The sequence below is a fragment of the Larimichthys crocea genome, chromosome III (assembly GCF_000972845.2).
Source record: "Larimichthys crocea isolate SSNF chromosome III, L_crocea_2.0, whole genome shotgun sequence".
Classification (NCBI taxonomy): Eukaryota; Metazoa; Chordata; class Actinopteri; family Sciaenidae; genus Larimichthys; species Larimichthys crocea.
Genome location: NC_040013.1, coordinates 36,777,996 through 36,805,636, shown reverse-complemented (window position 1 = coordinate 36,805,636; position 27,641 = coordinate 36,777,996). Strand labels below are relative to the sequence as shown.

The 27,641-nt window shown below is 41.1% G+C and overlaps 2 protein-coding genes and 1 long non-coding RNA gene across 9 annotated transcripts in view; 1 reads left to right on the top strand and 2 right to left on the bottom strand.

The window, feature by feature from the left end:
* Positions 1-701, bottom strand: part of si:dkey-178e17.1 (tricarboxylate transport protein, mitochondrial) — a 16,258-nt gene extending 15,557 nt beyond the window's left edge. The window contains exon 1 of the mRNA XM_010734268.3: positions 486-701. Coding sequence (XP_010732570.2) covers positions 486-597 — 112 coding nt within the window. The 5' untranslated portion in view covers positions 598-701. The remainder of the gene's footprint in view (positions 1-485) is intronic.
* On the top strand, positions 79-2,679 carry LOC109139797 (uncharacterized). Its single transcript, XR_002042318.2, has 2 exons — positions 79-507; positions 698-2,679. It is a non-coding gene; the product is annotated as an uncharacterized LOC109139797 (long non-coding RNA).
* On the bottom strand, positions 1,625-27,641 carry cltcl1 (clathrin, heavy chain-like 1). Of its 7 annotated transcripts, XM_027276985.1 has the most exons (34): positions 27,171-27,641; positions 19,997-20,204; positions 19,431-19,433; positions 17,323-17,591; positions 17,045-17,206; positions 16,756-16,869; positions 16,491-16,664; positions 16,189-16,386; positions 15,726-15,926; positions 15,391-15,543; positions 15,075-15,197; positions 14,453-14,590; positions 14,191-14,355; positions 13,894-14,074; positions 13,621-13,784; positions 13,396-13,521; positions 13,139-13,281; positions 12,345-12,579; positions 12,130-12,252; positions 11,894-12,039; positions 11,621-11,804; positions 11,154-11,346; positions 10,898-11,055; positions 10,645-10,809; positions 9,622-9,897; positions 8,790-8,939; positions 8,578-8,709; positions 8,371-8,481; positions 7,819-7,989; positions 7,337-7,558; positions 6,917-6,943; positions 4,121-4,196; positions 3,025-3,228; positions 1,625-2,994 (listed from the first exon to the last, which is right to left on the bottom strand). In XM_027276985.1, the coding sequence occupies exons 1-34, from the start codon at positions 27,210-27,212 to the stop codon at positions 2,954-2,956; spliced, it is 5,178 nt and encodes a 1,725-aa protein (XP_027132786.1). In that variant the 5' UTR covers positions 27,213-27,641; the 3' UTR covers positions 1,625-2,953. The 7 variants fall into 7 exon arrangements, with proteins under 7 accessions (XP_027132786.1, XP_027132768.1, XP_027132774.1 ...); XM_027276967.1 differs by having other exon boundaries at positions 1,625-3,228; positions 27,171-27,640; XM_027276973.1 differs by lacking the exon at positions 19,431-19,433 and having other exon boundaries at positions 1,625-3,228; positions 27,171-27,640.

Genomic DNA, 27,641 nt, shown 5'->3' with positions numbered 1-27,641 from the left:
TAAGTGCACCACAGAAAATTACTGTCTTCTTCTTCTTGGCTTTTAAGAGCCTTTTACAACATCTTCAGAGGTCATGGGGTCAACATGGTTTGAGGGCATTTGGCACAGGTTGGTGGAAAATGTAGTTGTTAAAAAAAAAGTCGTTTTACCAGCTTATTAGCTATCTTTAGAAACAAGTCCTGCAGGAAAAAACATTGTTTGTGATAGTTACAACTAAACAAACAGGACACACAAGAAAAAGTAAATATAGGTGGTAATCCTGTTTGCAGCCGTTTATCCGGCACAGCTTGATTTTTGAGTAACTTTCTTTCCTTTGGAGGTGTGACTACAGTTTTCAACTCCTCGCTCTGTCTCAATGGACTTACTGTTACGCCCACTGTGGCACCACAAACGAGCTTACACAATATATCTGAAATATATGTGAAACATTGTGACATTTAGTCTAACTTTTGACTTTTCAGCTTGACAAATCATGGTGAACTTACCTGCCAGGATCGCCTTTCCCGGGTGAGTTAATTTCGCTTTCCCCGCCGGCGCCGCTGCTGCCAGACACCGCGGTCTGTAAAAGGGGCTGATAAATGTACCTCTGTCCTGCATAATTACTGCAAAATACACAGCAAAATCTGCAAAAAAAAAAAAATGAGGTTCTTCAAGGATCTTCAAGTAGGTAAGCTTGCAATGTTTTCTTTTCAAGTAGACCGGAGCGCTCAACACATGGACGGCTGCTGTCTGACGCGCTTTTCCTGGATGCGTCCTGAGGCTCCAGCGGGTCCCTGTTGACAGAGGGCGGGACTGTCAAGGAAGTTGGGACCTTCTACTGCCAATTTCTGTTATATGTGACCATGGTAACGCTGTATCACTACAGTCTACGTAAGAGAGCAAAGCAAAACCGGAAACAAGGAGGGGCGGACAAACAGTTGCGTCCGTATCTCACAATTTGCGCACCACAGGGCGTGTGGTGTGACCGTGTCCATTGGGTGACACTGTGGGTGCTTATATGAGAGCGCAGGGTGAGAGGAGACCGGCCACAGCAGGGAAAGGGCGGGGCACAGCCTCTCTATGTCGCTATTAACATATGAATACAGCTCAGTGAAGAATAACATTCCCCTATTATTAAACCTTTTACGACCAAAACCTCCAGCAGCAGCATCCACACTCTCTCCAAACAAAGAGGCTCACAGAGACAGACACCATCAATCAGGTCTGTCCAGCAAGGGATGGAAATAAGGGTGCAGCAGGAAAGGCATAAACCATGTTCACAGCTGTGAAAACTCCCCACCATCAACAATAGAGGCTGAACCCTGCAGAGAGTTTGTAAATCTTCTTGATGTGAATGAGTTTTTAAAAATAAATGCACAAACAACACTGTCTGTAAACTTTATTCCTCTTTCTGGATGCATGACTTGTGCAGATAAAGGGAGTGCTCCATGGTGACACCACGGTGGGACAGAGCTCAGTGTATCATACAGGGACTGTCAGACAGCACGGGAAGTAAACAGTCGACTAAAACTGTCACCACTTTGAGCAGCTTTGCCTCAAGACTTTGCCATTTATTAACCTGCTGTTTTTGCATTTTGTCTTTTTCTTACAAAAATCATTATGCTTTTTTTTTGTTTGTTTTTTGTTTTTTTAAGACTACAACAACACACTATAGACAATACATACGGTATTCCATAATATTTGACTTCTTTGATTAGTTAGGTATTTCAATATATCTTAAATTATACACTGTTTTCAGTACAATAATGATTTTTTTTTTTTTTTAAACCAACTGGGACCAGGATGTGAGTTAATGTTCCCCTTGTGTTTTCATCTCCTCGAGTCTGCTGGAGCTTCATCGTCGTTTTCTGTTAGTTGGGTGAGAAAGTTTCATCGAACATCACTTCATTTGACACAACATTAGTAATACTTGATATACTTGAGTGTAACATGAAATTGTGCTCCTGGTTGCAGCTTTATAGTTTGGCAGCACATGCACAGACTACAGCATATAGCTTCTTTTTTTTTTTTTCTTATTTCACCGCTTTTCTTTCTTTTGTCACAATCATCCTGAAACTCCTGATGTCCGGTATCAGAGTCAGAGATCAAACCGCTCTGACCCAGCAACAGGTTTGCGGCTGCAAGGGAGTGGAAATTTCATCAAGTGTCTCTTGGTTTGGTGACGTATCCCTCAAAGGTTTTAGAGGCTACACACGCATGCACGCGCACACACACACACGCTCGCTCACACACACACACGGTAACCTCATAAACAAGTGTTATTAGTCTGTATACAGCAAACACTTTGTACCTGTTGTGAGAGGACAAACAAAACTATTGCACAGTAACCATCTTTCTAATCAGAGCATGAGACAGTTGTGAAATTAAACAAGAACAAATGAGCCAGTTTTTTTGCCACCTCCTCAAAGTATATAAGGCCGTAGCAGAGCTTTAGGAGAGAGGGACACACACACACATACCCCTCTGCTCCTCAATAACAAAGTCTCTTCCTCATCAGTGCTCAATCTCTAGGAAAAGAGAAAACAAAAAGAGAAAAGCTGCTCTATGGTTAATAAAGTCTACATTGAACAGCAACAGGACAGAGAGTGGTTTGGTGTCACTAATGTTATCTTCGGTATGTTAAATCCTCTAGGAGCTGAGAGGTGACTTCATGCTGTGTAGATCAGTGATGCCATTATATCGTCCAAATGGAAAAGAGAGGAGGAGGAGAGGAGGGAGGGGTCCAACAGCCTTGATGCCACCCTGAAAGTGTGTTTGTGTGTGTGTGGAGAGAGTAGAGATCAAGAGTTTCTATTGCAGTTTCAGTGAATTCGGATAGAGTCTCATTGGGAATGAAGGTGAGTTTCAGGGGTCTTTCTCTTGGCCAGTTGAGACCCAGAGCAGCACGGTTCAATGTGGTTCGGGTGTGAGTGTGTAGGGGAGAGAGGGGGTGGAAGAGGCAGTAGTCTGGCCTCTACATGTTGAAGCCATAGGCGGCAGGCTGAGCAGGGTAACCTGCAGCAGCGGCTGGCTGAGCAGGGTAACCTGCAGCAGCTGCAGGCGGAGCAGGGTAACCTGCAGCAGCGGCAGGCGGAGCAGGGTAACCTGCAGCGGCGGCAGGTGGAGCAGGGTAACCCGCAGCAGCGGCAGGTGGAGCAGGGTAGCCTGGTGCGGCGGGGTAGCCGTAGCCTGGGTACGCTGGCTGGGGTGCCACTGGAGCAGGAGAGGAAGTCAACATCAGCTGCTGGCCTGATCACACAAAAACACACACAGGGTTAGATGTGTTTGACATTGGGCTTTTAGTTACTAACATTTCTTTACAAAAGGTAAAAGAAGGCTTTGCCGATTCTGATTGGTCAATTACAGCATCCTACAGTGTTATTTCTGTAAAGCAGGCCACTGCTATTAATAACAGGCTATTGCTATGGACACCGTTCTGATCATGGACGCTTGAAGTGGATGCAATAAAATCATAAAAAAAAAATTTAAATCAATATTTTGAGTCAAATTATTAGTTTAGTGATTAGCAGTGTAGCAGGATGATGAACCAGTCATTTGTGAATCCTGCATCAGGGTTTATTTTGCAACAACCAGCTGTACTGTACATTATCCCTTACTTATTACTACTTATCATTAAGTAAAACAATTGCATGTGTGTCTTGATTTGGTGGCAAAATCATGAGGAAAATGAACACAGGACAAACACCCTTATCAAACACAGTTGCTGCTGGCTTGAGATTATAACATCACAGGTGTTTGCATATTCATTATGAATAAACTAGACAGGAAGGCTACAATTATTCTTTGTAAAAATAGATAAGAGTCTAGCTGACGTCATGATGTTATTTCCTTCCAGGGAATACAATCAAGACAAAGACATCGCCTCAGAAAAATTACATTTGACAAGAGCAGAATACAACATGAAGACAGATTTGCATTCATCCAATCACTATACATCATTATATATTTAATTAATGTTACGTTTCAACACAAACAGCTGTTTCTCTTGCAGGTTTAACAGACACGGCAGATAAATACTGCAGCTCACATCCTGCTGTTTACACGCCAGGAGGCAATTTTCTCCTCTTTATGAAACACAATCATCTGTCACTCAGGGTGATGTTGCGTCCTATGAACCTACCGAACACCATGGGCTGAGGCTCTGTCACCTCCTCTTCAGTTTTCCTTTGGCTTTCTGCTTCCTCTAGTTTGTCCACCTGAAGGCAACAAATGAGGAGATCAGAAATGGATCACTCATACACAGTACTGAATAAAAGAAAGACTAATTTCATACATTGTAGGGATCCTGCAGCAAATGTTGTAACTCAAACAATGTCAGCTGTTATTAAAAAAATAAAAGATTTTTGCTGGACACCTACAATGTAGTACTAACAGTGATGTACAGTTTTATTTAAATTACAATTTCTTATTTCCTGTACTACAATAGACCATAAATGTTTCAGTTGTAAGACTACAGTAAAGTTTTTATTTTATATCAAACAAATAAATATAGACAAATATGACACAGTAGATTCATCATACCCACTTCTGAAATACAAAACTACACACAGTACTTCACAGTGCAGCTAAGGGTACCTAAGAGAGGATGCCATGCAGGTTTGGTGAGAGTTTCTAACACAGCTTCCAGTACAAATGTTAAGTCAACAATAAAAGTGTCCGTTCATCCAAATCACAAACAACAAAATAACCATTTAATCCACAGTGGTATCTAAACGTGCAGACAGTGCCTGATGAGACCTAAATCACCCCTCTTCAATTTTATTCATGGTACTCAAAGCAAGGAAGAAACTAAAAAAAAAGCAATGCCTCTTTCCAGATACAGTGTCCTTGTTCATAATCAAAATAGGTTACAGAACTCATATTATTATTATTATTTTTATATTTTGAACACCAGAAATAAAATCACATCGATGGGATAGGGCTGTGGCAAACAACAAAAAGTGCAACATGGCTAAATACCACTGTTGGTAAATGTTTTGTTTTTTGTGATGTGTATGAACTGACCCTTTAAAAAAGAAAAAAACATAGTGGGATTCAATGTTAAAGAAATATTAAGTTGTGTATTATTAAGTAAAGAAAAAGCTCTGATACATGCCTATATGCTGATGCTACATTTCCAGCCATTCACAGTTAAATAAATGACGATCACAGCTTCCACATGCATCCCATTCATGGCTGTAAGCAGGCCCTCCTGGCAGATTTTCATTGAGAGCAATTCTGGACTAAAATCCAGCTACACATGAGAAGCTCTCGGGTTAAGCACAGCCTTGCCAGGCATACAGGTTTTTTGCGCAGTAATTTGTTTGTAGTGCCAATTTTCCTAGTCAGTAAGTGCAAAGAAATAATCAGGCATTGTGCTTCAACTGTGGAGACAGCGGAATACCAAAAAGGTTTCTGATGTAAGTGGAGATCAATTTAAACAAGTGATTCAGCTAAAAAAAAAAAGGATAATAAATAATAAAATGAGCTTACACAATATATCTGAAATATATGTAATAAAATGTAGAAATTCTGATGAGATATGATTTCATGAAACAAACAAATACGTTTGATAAAAAAGAGCAAAGGTTAACGTTTCTGTGTATGACTACAAAATTTTCAGTTCCTGGAATGCAATTATTTTATATAAAACTATATGCATTTCATTAAAATGGATGTGATTTCAGTATATAAAACAAGATCACTTAGCTCTGCTGTCTGTTGACAGAGGCCATAAAGTGTCTCTTGGCGTGTGTTCTTCTACTTTAAAATAAAAATAAATGAAGTGGTGTTTCACTTCCTGAATGGCCGCAAGATTCAACCCATACCAGTTTGATCAGCAAAATCTTTTTGTCTCTTTAGGAGTACCTGAAATAGTGAATTCCGCCAGAGACAGAAGAAAGAGGACTCCATAACCCTTGAAGTTAGTGTTTGTATCCCTCCTCTGATCTAACAGTTAAAATATTTGTAACTAAAACCTGGAGTTAGAAACATGGGGATGCATCTAACAAGTCTGGAGTGGCTTGCTCTCATCAAGAGAGCATTAGCCAGGTGGAAAGATCACCGTGTCTCTTATATTATATTATACCACAGCATCAGTCTTGTGAATCAGCATAACTGAAATTGTTAAGGTGTTTAAAAGAAGTAGACACTAGATGCAGCCCCAATAGAGAGGAGTTAGAAGGTGAGAAGTATCTGTTAGGCCAGGACAGGCTAATCATGGTCCTGAAGAACAAGACAGTGCACAGGCTTTGGCTCCAGCCATCAACACATCGTTCAAAGTTAATGTAGGGGCTGACTTTAAATCACATTAAACCACCTAGATACAGCAAAGTGTGTCCAACCATCAACCACAGAATGCAGGCAAGTTAGAGGTCTATAGAAAATTAGAACCTACCAAACTAGTGCATGTTAAATAATTTTAATCTTACATCAGCAATATTCATCTACCTTAACTGTTTATACAAAAGCAGCTAGTTTAAAGTAGTTATTAAATCTTATAGTTATTTAACAGTTTCATATCTCTGAACAGAGCGTTATTTCCACATTTAGTCTGTTGTTTTGTATGTTTGCATTGGAAATCAACAAACCGCAGTGTTTATCTGACAATTTTTAATTAGTTTCACATTAGTTCACAGCTAAAAAGCTTTTTTGAAAAAGAAAATTAATTAATACCAGTGAGACAACAGACGTTCACCAGGATAATTTAGAAACTGTGTCTAGTAGATAAATACAAAATTTATTAATAAAAGCATGTTTTGTTGGTGCTGAAATGGAACAAAAGCCTGCACATACTACTACAGCTCTCCAGGACCGGCGCTAGTTAGGCTGTACTCAGTCTACAGTCCATGCTAGGTTCCTACATCAGAAACCTAAGAGATAAGTTACAACAAAAACAGACAGAACACATAAGAGAAATAAAAAGAGGGCCAGAGACCGTCACCTTCGCTGCAAATTCATCAACCTGGAAAAGAACCCAAAGAGATGACCCCGAGTGACCTCACATGTCTACAGGTCAACATTTTAGGACATCATGATGACCAGAGGGAGTTCACTGGCAAATATACTTTATTACCATTACTTAAGAAAGCCTTTCTCATCTCAGCAGGTCTGTTTAAACTAAAAACTGTGTTACTACTACTGTCCACCTCTCACCTGTCAGGACAAGTTTCTACAGATATTAAACAATCTAAGAAAAAACAAACCAATTTTAGTACACAGTGAAAATGCAGAATATCAAACTTCTTTTCTCTAATAAAAATAAAATAATTAAACCTACTGTCACGTTAAAGCAGAAACTAAAAATGAACAACTAAGAACATTAACTCCTTGTATCGTTCTTCATCAGAGTACTAACCTTTGAGAGGTACTCTCTCATGACCTGGATGAAGTACGGCATTGCAAAGTCCATGATGTTGTGCCTCCAGGCTAGCTCCAGCACCACGTCGGGGTGCAGCAGGTCATAGGAGGCAAACAGGCAGGCAGCGAAGCACTCCTTCCTGCCCTCCTCCAGGAACCACTGGAGCAGTGTCTCTGCCAGCTCAGCATCCTTGGACTCTGCAGCATACAGCATGGCATCCTGGGAAAGACAGAATGACAGTGTGTTATATTGAATTGTTATGAGAAATATAGAAACCTTCAATAAAGTTTGACAAGCTATCTGAACAAGCTTCTGGTAGGACAAGCACTGAGATGATTTTATCATCCTGTCTTTACTTGCATGGTCCATACAGCTACAGTATGTCCAGATACAGAATAAAACAAACGGTGCCACCTATAGGAACATGGAAGTACATGTAAGAGCTTAGACATTTTCTCAAATATTATTTGCTTTCTTACCTTGTAGAGTTTGTCCTTCTTGCAGAGCTCTACACTCTGTCTCCAGCGGTTGTTGCCCTTGTACAGGTAAGCAGCAATACGCCTGAACTCAATCAGTTCATGTTTCTCTAACCTCTGTGCCAGGCCAATGGTGTCAAAGTTGTCGTATGCGTCGATGGAGGCTCTCAGGCCCTGTGGATGAAACGCAGAACAAAACAATTATATTACAGACCAAAGAGGGAGACGAGATACCTGAACCAGTTCATTTATTGTAAAGGGCTTCAACAGTGCCACCTAGTGACCACAAACACTGGATATTTAAAATTTAAACAGAACAAAGACTGTTGGATAGAAAACTTGGGTACCATTAGAATAAATACAATGTATGTTATAGTAACAAAGCTCTGTAGAGGACAAATCAACTACCTCTAGTTAGTCAAACAGACTAAGAGTTGGTAAAATATGTACTAAAAAAAAATAAATAAGTGAAGCGAACAGCCCCACAAATCCTTACAACATGCTAAATGCAGAATAAAAACATTATTTTGTCTATAATATGCATCTGTTACAGACCTGGTAATCTTCCTCCTCTGTCAGCAGGTTGTTGAGGGCTTCGTTGACTGACTTGTTGTTGTGATTCTGGACAGACCTCAGGTAAGGCTTAACCAACTTCAGCTGGTTCACCTGGTCAAGCAAAAACAACCCAAGTCATATCGCGTCAACCATGTTTAGCACTGCATAGTAAAGATTAAAACAGAGGTCGACTTCGCCACTGGTTACCTTGCTGAAAAAGGTGACAGCTCGGCTGTGGTCCAGCCGTGGAGACAGAATGGTCAGCAAGTCGTTCAGTAAGAGGGGTTTGTATTCCAGGTAGAAGGAAAGAGATTTATAGTACAGCTCCACGTTGGCAACCTGGGGGGACAGAATATATATAGAGAAGGTGGCAAAACACACAAGATGTTGACAGCTCAATGAAAAATACTTCTGTTCACCTTAGCAATAATGTCTTTGAACAGCCCTTCTTTCCATGCATCTGTCGGATGAGACATCATTGTGAGGACAGCGTTGTCATACTCCTCATATTTATCATAAAGGAAAACCAGCTCTGCCCATAAATGAGACTGCTCTGCTGCACGAAGGACCTGGTAAACACAGAAAGGACACAGACCGATGTCAAAGTAATTCAGACTTCAAACACAAGCACTCTGTCATGTCAGTGGTTTGTTTGGTTAAATATATGGACTCAAATATGGTATATTTGTGGTAAAACATAATTCATTTTTCAGACCCTTTTCTCAAAATCAAAATCACTCAAAAGTGCTTTCAACAGACAGAAAAACACCAAACTAGATCTAACTAATCAACAGCCAGTGACATAAGAAATGAAACAGGATGCTGAAAGACATAAAGTTTCTGTTTTAACTCATTCAACACTGTCAGGCCAAGAAATCCTATGAGTGTGACTCATTATTTAACATTCTCACATTGGTACCAACATGTATTTTGGGGGTTTTAATCATAATGTGAAGCAATTAATCAACAGGATAAACAAATTACTTTTAAGGCAATAATTATTTGAAAGTTCTGCAAACTTTCATGGATTTTAGGAGCCATTTTTAACTTTAGTAATGACATCATCCAGTAAAAGAATGTCTAATCACCACAAGATATGTCAATCCAGACTCAGCTCATTGGTTCAGCTACAAAATAAACAACTCAAGGAATCTTCTGTCAACAATATAACTTTTTTTTCCAGGGTGCTGATGAGAAACAGAAGTCTTTGCAGAGTAATAAATTAAAGGAGTTCACAAAGGCATGCTCTACCTTTGGGATGTTGACTCTGGACCAGAAGAGCTCCAGGTGCTCCCTCATTTTCTGAGGTTTGAACTTTGAGTAGAGGATGGCGAGCTCTGTGAACATGCCCATGTGGGCCCGCTCCAGACCCAGGGCAGCCTCCAGCAGAGCAATGAGTTCCTCAAAGTAGCCGCGGTCCTGATAGTAGCTGATTAGGTCCTCCAGCTCGTCAGCATGGATCACTATGTGAAGGCCACAGATTTGTGCCAGCCGAAACTCCTCGCCATCCACACATGCAAAACACACCTGATGATCGGAGGGAAGAGAGAAGGGGTCACAAAGAAGAAAGAAAAACAATAAAAGATCCACACTTCTTTTCTGCCAGCACTCATGGCTCGAGTACTTTTTCATGAATATCTTTCAGATGTGGATCTTTGTTAGTAAACCTAATGACAATTCATTTAGTTTTCCTGTCTGAGTAAGTGCTGAAGTCATTTTTAACATTTCTGTAACACTGCAATGCAGCACAAGTCTGAAGTGATCATCACATTAACGAAAAAGGGTGTAGCAGCACAATGTTAAATACACAGAGATAAATAATAATAAAATGAATATCTAAAACTATACTAGAGAGTAAAATCTGATCAACAAACCACCAAAGTCAAATCTACATCTCCCTCAAGTGTCTATTAATGCTTCTGCGGCTAATAATATCTTGATCACACAAGCTACGACAAAAGGTAGCGATGAAAAAAAAAATCTCCACATATCACACCATCGAAAAACGACAGACTTTAGCTGGCATGAGGTTTACTTTTGCAGGTATTGTTGTTTTATTGAGGAGTGCGACGTAAGACTCAAAGGGTACCATGTTGATGCATGCTATCAGAATAATTGTCCTGCCTTCTGCTAAAACTAGCCAATACAGCAACAGAGACTAATTTACGTTATAATAATTAGCATTCCCTTTAAACAATCCGATAAAAGAAATAGAAATAGATGAGAAAGAAAAAATCTAAAACGATTTTCAGGCTGTGATTTTCATCCAGTTACCTCCTTCCATGTCCGTGTGCTGTTGGCTTTCCTGGCGCTGTCCACAGCTGCCTGGTACTCTCCAAGGTGGACCAGTGTTGATGCAAGGCGAGCAAAGTTGGACACATTGTTGTATAAGAGCTTGGCTGCTTCATACATTCCCTCTTCATAACATCTGTCGCCCACCTGGAGAAGAAGAGGGAGAGAAATTAGCCGAAAGATATACAGTTATAAGTGTCCAACATTCTGCACAGTTGTAAAATCATCTTATTACCTGCTGTATGTGAGCATTGTTCGGCCCGCTGACAAACTCTTCTAGCTCAGCCAGACGGTTCGTTTTAGCTAAAGCAAAAATCAGCTCTGTCTCCACGTACGACTCTCTCGCTTTCTTTCGAGCCATCTGGAGGAATTTAACCAAGTCCTCCCAGTTATCTGCAAAATACAAACAACACATTAAAGATTAACTCAGATCAACCACCCAAGAAGGATGATGAATGTGAGCAGAATTGTGCTGTGAAGCAATGGCTTACTGTTCTTGCTGGCTGCGTTGACCACCTCCATGTACGCTGAGGGGTCAACAGCTTTAATATAGGAGTCAATGGCTTCCTTGACCAGGTCTCTGTGCAGCTGAGCTCTGGCTAACTGGCTCCACACCGCAGGCTCGTTACAGCGCTCTGCAAATTCATAGGCACGATCCAAGTTCCCTATGTGCTCTATCAATACCTAGAAAATAGGAGAGAGTTGTGTTATATGATATGACATAGAGGTACTTATAATAAGGTACAACACGAGGAACAAACAGAAGAATTTATTTCTAGTAATAAGCGAGAGTAAATATTTGACTAAAGAGCAATTCAGAGATAAACTGACCTAACAAATAAGTATTTTGATTATTTCAATCAGTACTCAGCTCTAGCCAATACACTTGTATTAATACTTGGAACTTATTCTTAATAATTGTGTCAGTGAAGCTCGAGCAGTGAAACATTTATTTTACCTGTATGGCAGAGGTGTTGACATCGAATTTCTTGAAAATGGCAAACGCCTCCTCAAAGAGCTCGTTGCTGATGGCTATATTAGCGATGTCTGGAGCATCATAGTTGTCTAGCCTGTTAATGTACTCCATCACACGAGTGCGGTCCGCCTTGATGGCTGTCAAAATCAGCAGGTTCTGGAGGTTTCTGGGAAACAGAGAGATTATTTACAAAGATGACAAAAAATATTGTTGTTACATTATTATGATGGCTAACAGGCTGTAACTTTGCTGTACCTGTGCTCACTGAAGACAGAGTTATCAAGCACAATCTTCTCCAGCAGCTCAATCAGCTCGTTGGGCAGGTCTGCGGTCATGAAGGCCTTTACTGTGACTGACACCTCCTCTGGGTCTTGGGTCTCCGACAGAGCAGTCTGCACCACCTGAGATCACATAAAATAAGATTATAATCATTAAAAAAATAGCACTCATTCACAGACTGCATCACTTCAGGAGCTTCAAGGACACCTAACCTGGTCTATAAGTTGTCTTCTGTAGGGGTTGTTTTCTTCCAAAACGTTAGCCCAAAGCTCTGGATCCTTCCGTCGTACCAGATATCGAGCCTCACTCTTGAATAACGAGTTCTCATTGCACACCTGAAGAAAAAAGACATGAAGTGATTAAAGATTTATCCATATTGGAATTATGTCAATGATCATCTAAATGCAATATCATGTGAGCTACACACTTTGATAAGCTCCAGGTCGCACTGTCCTCTCTCATAAGCCACACAGGCCAGGTGGGGGTCTCTCTTCTCGCAGTATTTTCCGACCACAGCGCTGTCGTAGAATGGGTTCTCCTTCAGGAAGCGCTCGGGTGTGTTGTTGCTGTCAATGTAGATCTTGGCCAGTGCGTTGTGGGTTGCTGGCTCCTCACATCCTTCATGGATACGGGACTCCAGCCATGGCAATAGAAGCTTTAGCCTGAGAAGATGATGGAAGAAGACACACTGTTCTAAAATATCAACTTCATTAAATAACATTTAGAAAAAGCTTTTCACTCCCATACGTGACTGTAGTTTTACTTTAGTGTAATGCTTAACCACAACACTAGATGGAGGTGTTTTTCACATTTTTCTGACACAGAAACGGAAACAGGAAGTGAATTTGCAATAAAAATAGCTTCAAAAGATGAATCATCATAATTTATTACAGCTTCTGTGGCACAGAAACTGCCAAGCATACAAAGAGCAAAGGCAAACACAGAATATTTCTTTATATTTCTTTCTACACAACTGTTTGTGTGTGCCTTTGGTGATTTATGGACATGAGGTACATTTTAAATGTTTAGTTATTGAGGAAGACGAGAATCTTTTTTGAATTTGTGCCTATGTAACCATAGAGGTTTTATTTAATGGCTATTGTGTTACAAGAGAGACACAAATCACACGATTTGAAAGAAGCATCAAGTCATTTTGATGCACATGCATGCAACATGTATACAAGACGACAAGTAGTGGAACCGTTGATTATTTAGTCCTACCTGTTCCTCTTCTCTACCTCCTCCACCAGCTCATCAGTGGAAAACTGCCCTCTGACCACCATGATCAGGTTCTTAATGACATCCTCAGCACAGTCCACATCCAACAGACCGCCTATCACCACTGGTAAACGACTGGGGTTCACCTGAAAACAAGTACAACAAAGTCTAAATAAGGTTGTTAAAATGAAGCCCAAACAAGGCTTGGATTAAGTGGTAACCAGTTCTGTGTAAAGTCTCAGATGTAGTCTTGATCTTACTTTCTGCACATAGATTTCAATGTACTTCTGTAGATTGTTGCGGTAGAGGTAGAGCACCAGGTCATGGACGAAGTCAAAGCGATCACACACAATGATAAGAGGAAGCTGGTCTGTTAGCTTGGCCTCCTACGAAAGGAAAAAACATTCGGTTAAATTGGATCAAATGGATAATATATCTAAAAAAATGCTCCTGAATAATAAAATCAATCCGCTTGATCTTTTTACCTTGAGGAAGTTTTTAACCCTCTCCGGGTCGTAGCAGTTGCTCTCTCTGCAGATTCTTTCCACTTCTTTGATCTGGCCCGTTTTGCAGGCAGCCTGAATGTACTTAAAGTGAACATCAGGCTCCTGGCTGAAATTCACAATCGACCCAAGGAAGTAAAACAAGCCTTGGATAGAGACAGCAGAGGAGAAACAGCAAAAGAGGTCAGTGTAATCTATGATATATTCAAGCTCTGTCTGTCATCTTTCAAATCTGCACTCATGTGTGACACCTACCCTCATAACTCTTGAAGGATTCAAAGAGCTCCACTAATGACTGAGTCCCCAGCTGCTCATGATACTTAGATGCTACCTGGACACACAGCTGCAAGTTCTGCCGGATGTTGGCCGACAACATTGCCCTTAAACACTCCAGTGAATCCTCTACTGATAAAGCGCCAAAGAAGTTCACCAGCCACTAAAAGAAGAATGAGCAGAATGACAAAAAAGTGAGACGGCAGGGTAAAAAGGGAGAAACAAAAGCTCCTGAACGAGGGATATTCACAGGCGTGACCCAGAATCCAAAGGCCATACCTCAGGGTTGAGCAGATGTGTGTGCACCACGGCTCGTTTGATATCATACAGGTCGGTGTAATGTTCAAGAGCTCTCTGCAGCAGGCCTGCCTTCTCACACAGCTGAGCAACATGTGCACGGTCATAGTGGGTGAACATCTGGTTCCCCAGGATTGCATCTGCTACCTGAAAAAAATCATACACACACAAACAAATTGTGTTTAATATTGCATGCAGAGTTGCTTTTTGTAATCAGGACAGTCATTTTAGTATGAATGTTCACCTGCGGGGCGTGTATGAGGTTCATCTCCAGCAGACGTGTCTGTAAGTGTCCTTCGGCTGGGCGGTTGTTCTTTAGAGCATCCAACAAGAAGGAGGTGCACTGCTGGATCAGGTTGCCCTCCATGAACACATCTACGATCTACCAAAGGGCAAAAGAAAAAAAGGTAAAGTAAATAAAGAACAATGTTATAGTTTTAAATTCCTACTATCTATAAACGTCTATAAATGATTTGAGTTAGCACACAAGGTAGGATTAGAGTTGCACACTATTAAGAATCACAGATCCAGTAGCCAGATGTTTGTGCTTTTCATATTTAAACATCTGCGGAGGCGGGCTATTAATTTAGAGAAGCGTCAAGTCAACAAGTTCTCTGGTTGAGATTTGGACTGAGCAGAGTGATGATGTGGCTTTAAAGGGAGGAGGGGGTCACTGACTCAGTAAATTCCTGGCATTGCTGGCACATCTGGAATAATACAGACGGAGGCTCCCACACTGGGCACTTTGTGTGTTAGCGTGCATGTGTGAGGGTAAACATGAAGATTTTTTAAAAAGGAGGGCATGTGTAGGAGCGAGATCGTATGTCTCTGGTGGGTGTGGGGGTCATGGCGGTGTGTGCGTTTACCTGGTTGATGTTGGCCAGCGGCTCTTCATCCTGGACCAGCATCTGGGCGAACTGCAGTCCCTGGTCTGGATTCACACGCATCACATTTCTGAGCAGAAACACCCAGTCCGGTGTGTAGCCCACCTACAAAAGTATAAAAATGCAATACTTAATTATGTAATAAAGGATTTATACAAATAGATTTCTATCTACCACAATATCTTTTCTACTTAAATGTTGCACAAATTTCACAAAGCCGGCAAAAAATGTCTGATTGATTATACTGTGTGACGCTTTCATGCAATGAATGTGTCTATTGTCCAAGGGAAGAGTTTACCTTTTTAGCATACAGCACTATCTTCTGGAACTGTCCAGTCTCAGCGAAGCACTGGATGACCTTGTTAGGGACATTAGCTCTGAGGTATACACTAAGAGCGAGAGTTGGGTCAGAGGCCTTCACCAGGTCTCCCAGCTCCTCTGAGCACTCCAGCTACAACACATATACACAGTTACCAGTTGTGAAGTCATGATCAATGTGTAGATGAGACCAACATCGCATCTCAATTTAGAAAGTGATGATGGTTCATTACTTTTTGAGATGTTATATGATATATCTGCGCATCAGCCCAGGCTTACAAAAGCTACCTTGTTGTTCTAATCCTCCGGTCCTACCTTGTCCTCCTTCAGCCATTTCTCCAACAGTTGCTTGCGGCCCTGCTGCAGGACGGGTCTGCACAGCTCCAGAGATTCAAACTTGTTGAGCTGGCCCTGGTCCAGCAGAATACCAAAGTACTGCAACAGTGGCGAAGCCTGACCTGGCTGGGCTGGGACACTCTGAAACTTACGGATGGTCTCTGCCGTCCGCAGGATACCCTGAGTGGAGGAAAGATGGCGATAAATGGAGGAATTATGAACTAGAATTGCATATTTATTGCACTGTATCAACATGATAGTATACAGTGTCAATGAGACTGAATCACAGTGGGTGTTGCTGGTATAGTTTTTAAATCAGCAACAGCAGAAAATTACTGTAAATTTCTGTAATGTAAAAATGCTTCATTTAGACGTTTTGCCAAAGTATCTGTGGGCGTATTAGGGTGGGCAAACATTTCTATGTATGTTAATACAGGCGTACCTTAGGTGCCGATGCAGCAACCTTTGCAGCCTCCGAATAACTTCCCTGGGAAAACAGAGTGTTGAACTTCCTGGCAAAAATCTCCTCAGCCCCTGCGAGATTTGACCTTACGGCCATCCTCAAGGCTAGATCAGGGTTTTGCAGGACGTTGGTGGCATAGTTGACAATGTTTTCCTCTTCAACGCACACTGATAAAACCTAGAAAGACAAGAATATATAAAACATAAATACAGCTCAGTAGATAAGTGTGATAAAACAGACGTTTCAAATTACTCATTGTTCATTTCCTGCTAGTTTCTCACCTGTCCCTTCTTGTTGACCCCAATAATTCCTGAGGTGGCTTCATGAGGGGCAGTCACAAAGATGGTCTCTGCACTGATTCGGTTCATGTAGATACACACTCCAGACTCCAGGTCGTACAGGTGAATGTAACCGTACTTTGTGATCAGATATATGACACCATGCTTACTACCAATCTGAGGAGGATGATCAGAGAGAAAACTTGTCAACGTTCAGACGTCACCTGTAGTAGTGAGCTGGTAATGAGTAGTCAGGAACTTTCTTTACCTGCATAGCTACAGGAAAGTCTGTCTGGGCCTCTGGAGGGAAAAACACATCCACTGCTTTCTTAGCAAATGGCTGGTTTCCTGCAGCTGGCTGACCAACTTCAATGATGTGCAACTGGAAGGGGAAAGCCCACATGAAGAAATGACCACAGCAGGCAGACAACCACAGTAAAGCAAATACAAACATGAAGGACAGCAGAGGAGAGTCCATGCACTTCAATGAACTGACTTTCTTGATGTCAACATTTAGGAGCTATTTTAGTGACCAAAAAGCATCCAGGGGTCCTCACCTTTCCTCCTGCCTGTGAGCGCACAGCAAAGCAGAAGAGGGTGGAGGGTTTGGCATTTCCCTCCACTTTGAACTCCCCGAAGGCAGCAGCATGGCCCTCGATGGGCTGGGACACTTTCCTGTCAACAGAATACAGCTGCATCGCCCCAACCACTCGGTTTTGCTGCAGGACAAAGAGTTGCCAAAACAGAGGCAGAAAGTTATTTCAGTGTGGACTTTGAAGTCCTGTGTGGATGCAGTAATCAGGCTAATATCAATGCCATGTTCATGTTTTCATACCTGCGCAGAAATTCCTATCAGCAGCAGCCACTTCTGTTGTTCGTCAGTTCTGTAGTTGATGATCTGACATCCCGCCAGACTGGCGTGCCGATCGAATACTTTGGTAGGTTGGGAATCCCCCTCCATGCTCCAGTGATAGACGGCCGAATCTGTCACCAGGGCAACTGTGTTTACCGATATCCACTTCCAGAACATGACCTCCTCTGTCATAGTGTGGGCCTTTACCTTACTCTTCATCTCAATGTTAAAGATCTGCAGCGTCTTGGCAGCTGAGGGGAGGTAGAGAAACACAGGGAACAAGTGGGAGAGGTAGAGAAAGAGCTATCAGTATATTCAAAGTAGAGCTGGTAACCTCTGATGATGATCATTTACCTCAATAATATCTGGTTACAAATACCACTTTATTTACTACCTGTTTGTATTACTAAAAGTCTGTATCACATTTTGTTTGCATGTGTTTTACCATTTATACTGAGCTAATCTTTGTAGTACAGGAAAAATGTATTCAACCTATTTTATCTTTGAGGTGTTTTTTTGCATAAATTATGGCACAAAAACCCCCAACTTTTATCATTTCAAATGACATGTAAATGAAATTGTTGATGTATGAGATGATTCATGGTTCAGTATAACCTTGTGGGTAACCCTTGCACCCTCACTGGCCACCCTTACATCTAGATTTAAAAAGGAGAACTCACAGCTGAACACAGTCAGGACTTAAGCAAACATTAAGAGTGGCGCAAAATTTAGTCTGTCACTAATTTCCTGAAATTTGGTCTGGTATGTGTGCATGTTACGAGATATCAGTCTGTACCGTTGAAAGGAATTTTCTTTGTGGAGCTCACAGCATTGACAGAAAAGGTCCAGTATGTATGATTTAGGGGTCTCTGTTTACAGAATATGCCACAAATACAATATAATATGCAGCATAACTATGTTTTATTAGTGTATAATCACATGAAAATAAGAATGATTTTGTTACCTTGAGGCTTTTATATCTCTCTATCTACTGTATGTTGGTCCTCTTCCACGGAGTCCGCCATGTTGAACCACAATATTTCCACAGTAGCCATGACAGGACAAACACTGGCTCTATATAGGGTCTTTCACATAGTTTCTCCTGCATGCTAGGAAGGAGAAGGTAAGGCGAGAGCCTGCCACTAAATCCTAAACACTAGTTCTTTAATAATCCACAGACCTCCACATACTTTAGAAATACACTGAAACTAAATGAGACTCGCTTTTTAGGGGACTATTTGCTAGGAAAAGAAATCAACAGGTATGTTCTGTGGATTATTTGAGGATGTTAAAACTACTGTTCAATGCTATGAGCCACGATAAGAATGACATTTTCTTCTAGAGGAATATAGAACCAGAGGAAATGTCTCAAAACCTGAGCAAAACAAACTCTCTGCATAGCTATACACCAATAGAGGACAGAATAACTCATTCTGGTGTTTTATAAGCCAAGGAAGCAACTATGTACATGGTTACCTGGCTGATACTTCTTGGGTGCTACTGACATCTGGCTACAGAAAGCAGACAACAGCTTTAAGAGGGTAATAAACAGGCCTGACTAAGCCACAACAGCATTTCTGTGCTCTAGTATTTTGTTGCTCGTCCTATTTATGAACCTCCATTTACCAGTTAAGTTACAGAGAAACAAATAAGCGTGGTAATGCATGGTTCGGGTTAATAGAGCTGTTACTGATATCATGATACATTTATGGCATTCCTTATATGAAGGTAAGATCTGAACATTGATATGGCTGCTAGGACACGCTCACACAAGGGTGCAAGGACACACACAGTGTCCCGACTCTTTTCAGTTTGCATATCTGATGATGCATACCACACATACACTCTACCAGCATACAACAAGTCATGCTAACATACATGTATATGTTCATACGATGTGTGCCAGCATGTTAGGTCGGAGCAGCGGTGTGATACAATATACTGGCAGGAGAGTCATTTCTAAACAGTTGTCAGTCTTTTGATTGATCAGTGGTCAAAATAGCTCTGAGTACTTGAGAGGGGGTATGCGGGAAGCTTTTATGGGAGAGACATGGAGTGCCAGACGGGTACACAGACAGAAAGCAACTCACCGTCTGAGAAATGACAGAAAGCAAGGGAGAAAAAGCAAAGTGTCAATCAGGTAAAAACTGGAAGACAAAGATAGACCAGAGGGAAAGGGCAAACAGGGTTATTTTATCCTCAGAGGGAGGGGGGTAAGAGGGAGAGAGAGAGAAAAGCATTATAGGCAAATCATCCTGATCAGCGCTTGTGTTTGTGCTCTAAGGGCTAGATTCGGTGGCATAAAATCAATTTGCACAACCAATTTAGTACATTCAGGCAATAGAACTGAGTGCTCTCTACATATTTACAGCATTGACAGAGCATTAGTCATTGCATGGCCGGTGGCATTCCCACAGCAATACGAGTTGATGGCTAAATCTGTTAAAACTAAAGGCAAATAAACAGTGTGAATGCCATGCAGTCTTCACTCTGGGAATTTAAACAACAATAATAACCTCAGTGCTTGGTAAAAAGCCACTAATAATACCAGCAAACTTTTTTCCCCCTCACACAACAACACAGTATTTCTCATCTAATAGCCAGTGATGTGGCAGCCTGAGTGTGTTGCTAAATGTCTCACAATGTATTGTCTTACCTTTCAGGGCGATGACCTTGCTGGCGGGGTTCATAATGGCACTGTCGGCGGAGATCGGCCTCCTGATTGGGTTGGTGGGGTCGGACATGTCCACGATTACCACCTGGTTCTGCTCACCCACCTTCTCTCTGATGCAGATGAACTTGTCCGACTCCATGGTTAGGTAGCTGAACCCAATGTTGGCTGGGTTCACACCCATGTTCTGCAACTGGAAAAAAAAAAAAAACAACAACCATGTTTAGCATTTCAAAGTAGTATAATTCCTAATAAATTGTTGTAAACAGATAAAAGGACTTTTCTGAGGGTTTATTAATGTCTCGCTCTCATATCTGTTATCTTAGCTTAGCATAAATACTGGAAGCAGGAGGCCAAAATCTTAAATTAACATGTTTCTTTGGGAGTAGCAACTTCCAGGAGTCTCTCCTGATTGCCCGGTAACCGCTCCCAGCCTTGTCTAGCACAAAACTTACTGGTTAAACATTTTTTAATGAATTTTCATTTTTAGTCTTTAGCAGATTAAAGAAACTGGAATCCTTCAGAGGTGCAGAAAGTTGGATTTTGATGCATTTGGGTGGAGCCAATCTGAATCGTAAGTGTTCACAACTCATCAAGATGTGATGAGCTGTATGAGTTTTATTTTTCATCCAGAGCTTTCAGCCACATTTTGTGGCCTTCATCAGCAGATGGAATTTCCCTCAGTTGTCAGTTTTTTTTAGCACTAATTAAAAGATCTAATACATATAAAAATAAATACTTAAATAAAATATGATGACATGTATGTGGTTACATTTGTAATTGATGACAAATACATTATAAACACACTTAAAAATGTCCATATTTCTGCTTACATCTGTTATAGGGTGCCACAAACTGTTTATTAATGGTTTATAGCTTATAAATTCTAAATAGGGAGAGTGTTACCTCATAAATGTTGGAAAAGATGAGCTATGAGCTAGTGTAGTTTCAATAGTGGTCAAACCAAAATGTTGTTAAATGAATAAAAACATACAAGACTCCTCCATTATAGTGTGCCAACAGTTTCCTACACAAAAAGGAAAACAAAAAGGGGAATATTCCAACTTTACAGGGTTTTAAGACCTCTAAACGCGTCATGCCTCCATCACGACAACAACAAAAAAAAATGAGTGGGAAAATATATACGGCACCAGCTGACATTTGCCTTACAGGGGAAAAACGCAGCAAGTAGCTGACCAAAACGGTGTTTCGATTAAAATAGCAGCAGGTCTGCTCCAATTTTCCAGGGATATTCTTAAAGGTTGTTTTCCAGACAGGAGGTCTGGTTGTACATGAAGCCAGGGAACAAGCGTGGGCACACAGCGAACAACAGGATGTTAACCCAACAGCACTCTTATTATAGCTGCTAATAGTCTCCTGAGTTTAGTGAAGCATTTTGATCTTTGATGACAGATGAGTTTTCCTTTTTTTTTTTTTTACTTGCACTGCCATCATTGTAACCATCATCACATCTCAATTATAGTGACAAAGTACAGTGCAACTTTATTTCAGCAAAGCCTGCAATTAAACTCTGGCACTGCATTTAATTGTCTATGTAAGCAGCCAGCTGTAAAGAAGTTTAATTATCACTATGTTATTCAGCCTAAACCAGTTTGAGACAACACTAAAGTCGAGGCTCAAAACTAACTGTGACCGGGCGTTTGCCATCAGGGCCCCTTAGACTTTGGAACACCCTGCCTGAGGACATAAGGCTCGCAGAAGCAGCTTCCTAAAACACATTTTTATAGACTTGCCTTTATGTGATGTTTGTCTTTTTAACTTTTAACTTGAATTAAATCATTCTATTTCACTGTGTTTTATTTTATTTTATTTTAGTTATGTGGTTGTTCATGTCATTTAATTTAGAATTGCTTTTTATTGTCTTCTAAATGTTGTTGGTTGTTGGCTGTTTTTAAACGGTGCTATATAAATAAAGGTATTATTATTATAATTATTATAAGGAAAATCCAAGATAAAGATCCACTAAAACCAAGAAAGAATTAGATTTATTTTAACAAACCACCATCAGCAAATCCAATTCATTATTCAGCATATTTACTTTTCAACTGGAAGAAGTCCCAAGATGCAGCAACAACACACAAAGAGCAGCTGATTCAGTTTGAATTTCTGCTGTGCCAAATCTTAGCAGAAATAAAAAACATAAAAAAATTTCACCAAGGTTAACGGCTGCTCAACAGAGGTATTATTGTGCACAATGTCAAACTAAGTGTGAACCGAGAGGACAGACCAAAACACGCACTCTCCCTCTGATGACTGAACTGACTGCATTATGCAGTCTGAGGCAAGCGGAAAGGAATCCTTACGCTCATCACAAGGAGTGCACTATCTCGCAGTTGGCTGGTAGAGCAGGACAACACATCATGGCTGCTGAGCCATTTAAATCATGCCATCCACAAAACAGGAAGGAAGTTACACTTATCAGTCGGGGGTGGACAGAAGGGTTTCAATGGGAGAAGATGTTTTCTAGCAAGTTCTTTCATTAATTACATCTGAGAAATAGCCATTTTTAGATTTTACATTACACTAAGTGGGGCTGGAAGATAAAGATGCACTAATCAATATTTATATTAATAGTGGGTGAAATCACTATTTTCCATGTGGGAAAAGGGATCGTTTTCTGTGACAAATCCACAGAGAATTATGACCCAATTCTGCACTTTCTCTAAGCTCCAGGGAGCTCTTTAACTTCTTTTAGCTCATTGTTTTGGTTTTATGACCAGCAAACGTCACTCTTATGAACACTATGTTCAGCCGCAATGAAATGCATAGCATAGCAAATAGCATTTCCCACCCTTTAAAAGTTAAAAACTGTTTGTTGCCCAAATCAAATTAAGGATATAAAACTTAGCCTAGATTTGTTCACATGTTGAGTTCAGAACCCAATTAATTTCTTCAAACATCAGTTTAAAGCTGAAACAATCTAATACGATCTAATACTAACTAATCAGCAATTACTTTAACAATCACTCTGGTTGTATTGCAAACAACACTTATCTGGATTAATCAAGAAAATACTTGGCTGAATGTATCATTAGAGCACAAGTTGAGTTGTTTTATATATGATTTTGCATTCCATATCAAAATACTTGAATATAACAACCATAACGTTGGTTTTGGTGAGGTTATTTGGGAAGTGCAAGATAAAGGCTTCTTGAAAAGGGCCACACAGAAGACCTGAGGGAGGACTGGAGCCATATGCTACATCTCCCGAAGACTGCCAAAACTATCTCAGGGAGGAAAGGGGTGGGAAACCACAATGAAGATAGTGGGGGAGAAGATGACATTGGAGAGAAAGGAGGAGCTTAGCATCCTGCTAAAAACGAAGGGAGGGTGGGTGTTAGGAGAGAGCCAGTGTGAAGAAGAGAAGTCAGGGTGATAAATGTACCTTTTATGGGGAATGAAGAAGGAGGGATGAGTGCTAGGTCTGTACAGTGCTGTTCCAGTAACACAGGCCTTTGGCAATCTACGGTTCAGGGTGGGGCAACTGACTCACCGGAAGAAACTCCCCCCTGCACTCCCTTCTTAGTAGAACATTCCAGACTAAAATCACACTTAAACTACAAGTCTCCAGAAACTGCCTCTTGTGATATATCGTCACACACTTCTTTAGTCCTACTTCTCAAAACAGCTGAGATGATCAGCTAAAAAACATAAAGCATTACGATAACAAAAGGCAGTAGAACATCAGTGATAATACAGCATTGACGGTATTTGGTGAGTCATAGACTGGGTGGATGCACTGCTGAGGCACTGACACGTTGCATCAGCAGCTGAGGGGTTTGGGTTCAGGAGGAGATTACACAAACACAATTAAAACAGGAATGCAGCAAAGAGACACTGAAGTGTTGCTATAGGCTACGTATGTAACCTATAGGTTAAGAGGTATACAGTTTAAGTAATCATAAAAACTTCAAAGCTGAACTATTCAAGATTTATATTAACAATTGATCACTTTTAGTGATAAACCCAGAGATAATGATCATCCGATTCTGCAGTTCCCTTTAGCTAAAACAATGTTTCATAATGTCTTCCAGCTCGTTGTTTTGGTTTTCCTCAGTTTAACATTTTAGTTCACTCTCATAATGATGTTTTCAGCACCACAGGAAGCTATAAAAAAGGTATAAGTCTATGAGTATCCTGCCCAGCAGAATAAACAGCAGACTGACACAGTTAGTAATTAGCTGCTGAACACAGTAATGCATTTAGCTGCTGAAGAGTCTGATATTTCCCTCAGGAGGTGGTGGAGACCAAAACAGCTAACATCCATTTGTCATATAACCAAAAAGTTGATAATATGTGATAATATGATAATATGTGTTGTGTTCAGAGCTTTTTTTCTGCTACCTCCAAGTGGCCAGAAAATCAGTTTAGAGCTGATACGACTGGATAATTAATTGATTAGTCGAGCAATAGAAAATTATTTGGTAACTATTTTGAAAATTGAATCAAACAGTCGCTGATTTCAGATTCTCAGATCTAACAATTTGATGCTTTTCTATGTTTTATTTGACAGTATACTGAATATCTTTGATTTTCACTCTGGGCCCTGGAATATTGTAGTGTGGCATTTTTTTACTATTTTCTGACATTTTTTTAATACAAGTCATTAAATTATCTGGAAAATAATCTGCAAATTAATTTGTTACAGTACTGAATCTGTCATTGCAAATTTAACTGTGACTCCACGACTCATTTAACATAACACAATGACACAATGTGCATATTGTGCGTGTGAATGACTGAGTCTTTCAATGCATTCATGATTGAGTTTTGGTGACCAGCCACTGCTGCGGTCACAGATGTGTTCTGTTAGACTGAGTTAAAGCGTTCTGTCATCCTGCTTCCTACCCTGATGTGATTCGCAGGACTTAAATAGGGCCTGTTTACCTCATCTGTCGATCACATCCGTTGGTGGTGGCATCATTTCATCAGTACAGATACAGCAGCATATCAGGATGCTGTAAACAGCTGCAGAGCAGCAGGTTGGACTCTCCTAACTCGACAGGACAATGTTCAGGCGCTTTGGGGTTGCAGGACATTTTTGCACTTACACAAGCTGCTACAATACGTAGGCTGCTGCGCCGACAGTCAGCAAGCAGAGCCACATAAGCTGTAAATGACTCTCACTTTAGCGCTTTCATAATTCAACACATTATTCTCTGTCATTAGTCTCTTCCTTCATATTGCCACCAACATTATCCAGACAACTTTAAACACAGTTTGGAGGCCACAGTGAGCCTCCACACATCCATCTAAAACCTTAATACATTCGGTCAATTAATGACATGGTCACACATGGATGATGGACATGAATTATACCAAAGTAAACAAGCAAGGAGGAAAATTAATAATAATGGCGGGAGACGTTATGGTAGGCAGGCAATCCATAGATACTGCCGTGGAGTGAGAAAATGAAAACTATTGAATCTCTCACAGCTAAAACAATAGCTCTGAGATCCAGGCATGATCCAGGATGAACCTCTATGTCCACATTATAACACTAAAGTCGTGTTAAAGTTTGAGTGGAATAACCGACGTATATGGAGCACTTAGTTTGCTCTTCAGTTCAACAAGCTGGTACCTCATCATGAAGCTCCAGACTACAAACACAGAGCTGTAAATACCAGGCCAAGAAAAAAAAAGGGAAAACTTGAGGCCCAAAGTCCTGGCATTGCGAATTCCAAGCATTTTTCACTCTACTGGAGCCACCTAGATTCACAGAGGGATACGAGCTGGGATTTCACGGTAGAGGTGGAACATAAAGCAAGTCTGTTGCTTATCACTGTCAAGATTTTCTTAGGAGATGTATTAGGGAAAGGTATGCACTGCTGAGAGCCATTTGAACTACTAACCCAGACATTGCCAGGTACTGCACTGCCCTCCATCAGCGAGCAACAGTGTACCAGCCCTGTCAGTGAGGAGAGGAGCCTGGTCGCCTGCAAGCTCTTCTTGGCCTGCAGAGTTTTTTCATGGATAAAGGATCTTTGGCTGACGAAAGTGGGGCTACTGGCCAGAGGAAGGGAGCACAGAGAGGGAGAAGGGGGTGGGGGCTTTTTTCTAGTGAAAGGCCATTTCACTGCCTGCTGTTACCATAACAACAGGCTACAGACAAGGGGAGGTGGAGGGGTGCGTCACAAAGTTTCTCTTTTGGCTGCAAGACGCCAAGCACTGGGCCTGCTGTGGGACATTATCAAAAGTCCAAACCAGAGTAAAAAAAAAAAAGAGAGAGAGAGGGTCGTGGTGGAAATAGTTCCTCCACAGACGACCACATAACTGGCTGTTTGTTTTCCTTTTGTCGTCACAGATTGTAAGAGGGCATTTTGTGTTTTTTTCCATCAAAGGGACTGCGAACCAAAGACTAGAGGGCCTTTGATACTCTTGTCATGTTGATCATTTTGAAGCTGCACAGATGCTCCTCTGGCAGAGAGACACATCAAATCAAATATATAATACTGATGCTGTGACATGAAACAGATTTCATTTGGGATTTGTGGTTCTTGCAATGTGAAAATATTGCTCAGATCATGTTTTTAAAGGCCTTGCTTGAGTGCAAAATAAACGGCTCTAAATGTCCACACACATCTACTGTAGAGCATTACATTATGAATATGGTGTTTTTGTCTTTTACGCACTGACCATGGTTGTTGTTGTTGTTGAAGGTTACAAAGTAGGGATATGTTGCTGCAGGACATGACAACAACATGGTAGCCACAAAGCTTGAGTGCAAGTGCCATTCAGGTCTCAGTTACAATGTAACCACCAACAGCTGAGCTCAGTTGTCTGCATCAGAAAAAAAAGTGTCAAAACACCGCAGTTTGCATCGGCGCAGATTGAAAATGACAGCGGCGTTTTTCCACTTGAATGAGGGGAAATAACTGCGGCGTATCCACGCACAGACACACCGGTCCGCATTGGAGCTGTATCCGATCTGACTGGTCAATTTTTACAAGTCATCATCTGCCCGGCAGGAGAAAACTAGGCCTGTAGCTATATTGAGCACCACCCTGCAGCCCTATTTCAGATCCCATTTAAATGCGACATGTGCCGTGTGTGTGTGCGGATCTACATGGGCGAGGAGCTGCGCAAAAATACCAAAAAGAGCTGATTTTTTTTTTTTTTTTTCCTGCGGTCTGCTTACCTGCAGATGTTCCTGAAATCGTATCGGTAGTATCTGAGCCATTTCTGGAGGATTTCTCTTTCTGAAGAATCCGTGAGGAAGGAAAGGGGAAGGGGACAGCAGGAGGAATAGAGGTGATCTTGTTCTGTTTGTGCCCTAAACGTCCCCAAAAGTCAAATATGATGGGCAGTAGTAGGTAGTCTGGGTGGCTTGCGTTGGTATCACACGAATCCAGTGACTGCTCCCATTCACTAGCCCCCCTACGCCAGTCCTGAATCAAAAAGTCCGCACCTCCGCTGAGAAAACTAGTCCACTTCAACTACTACTGAGCCCCGTGCGTAAACCAGCGCCTCCGCGTGCCATTTAAGGATACGGGGGCTGTCCTTAAAAAATCCGCGGTGGGTTTATTGTCAGTGATGACTTAGCATAAGCACCTCCATGTCGTGGATTTTTTTTTAGTTTTCTCAGAACTGTCAACGCAATGTGGATGTG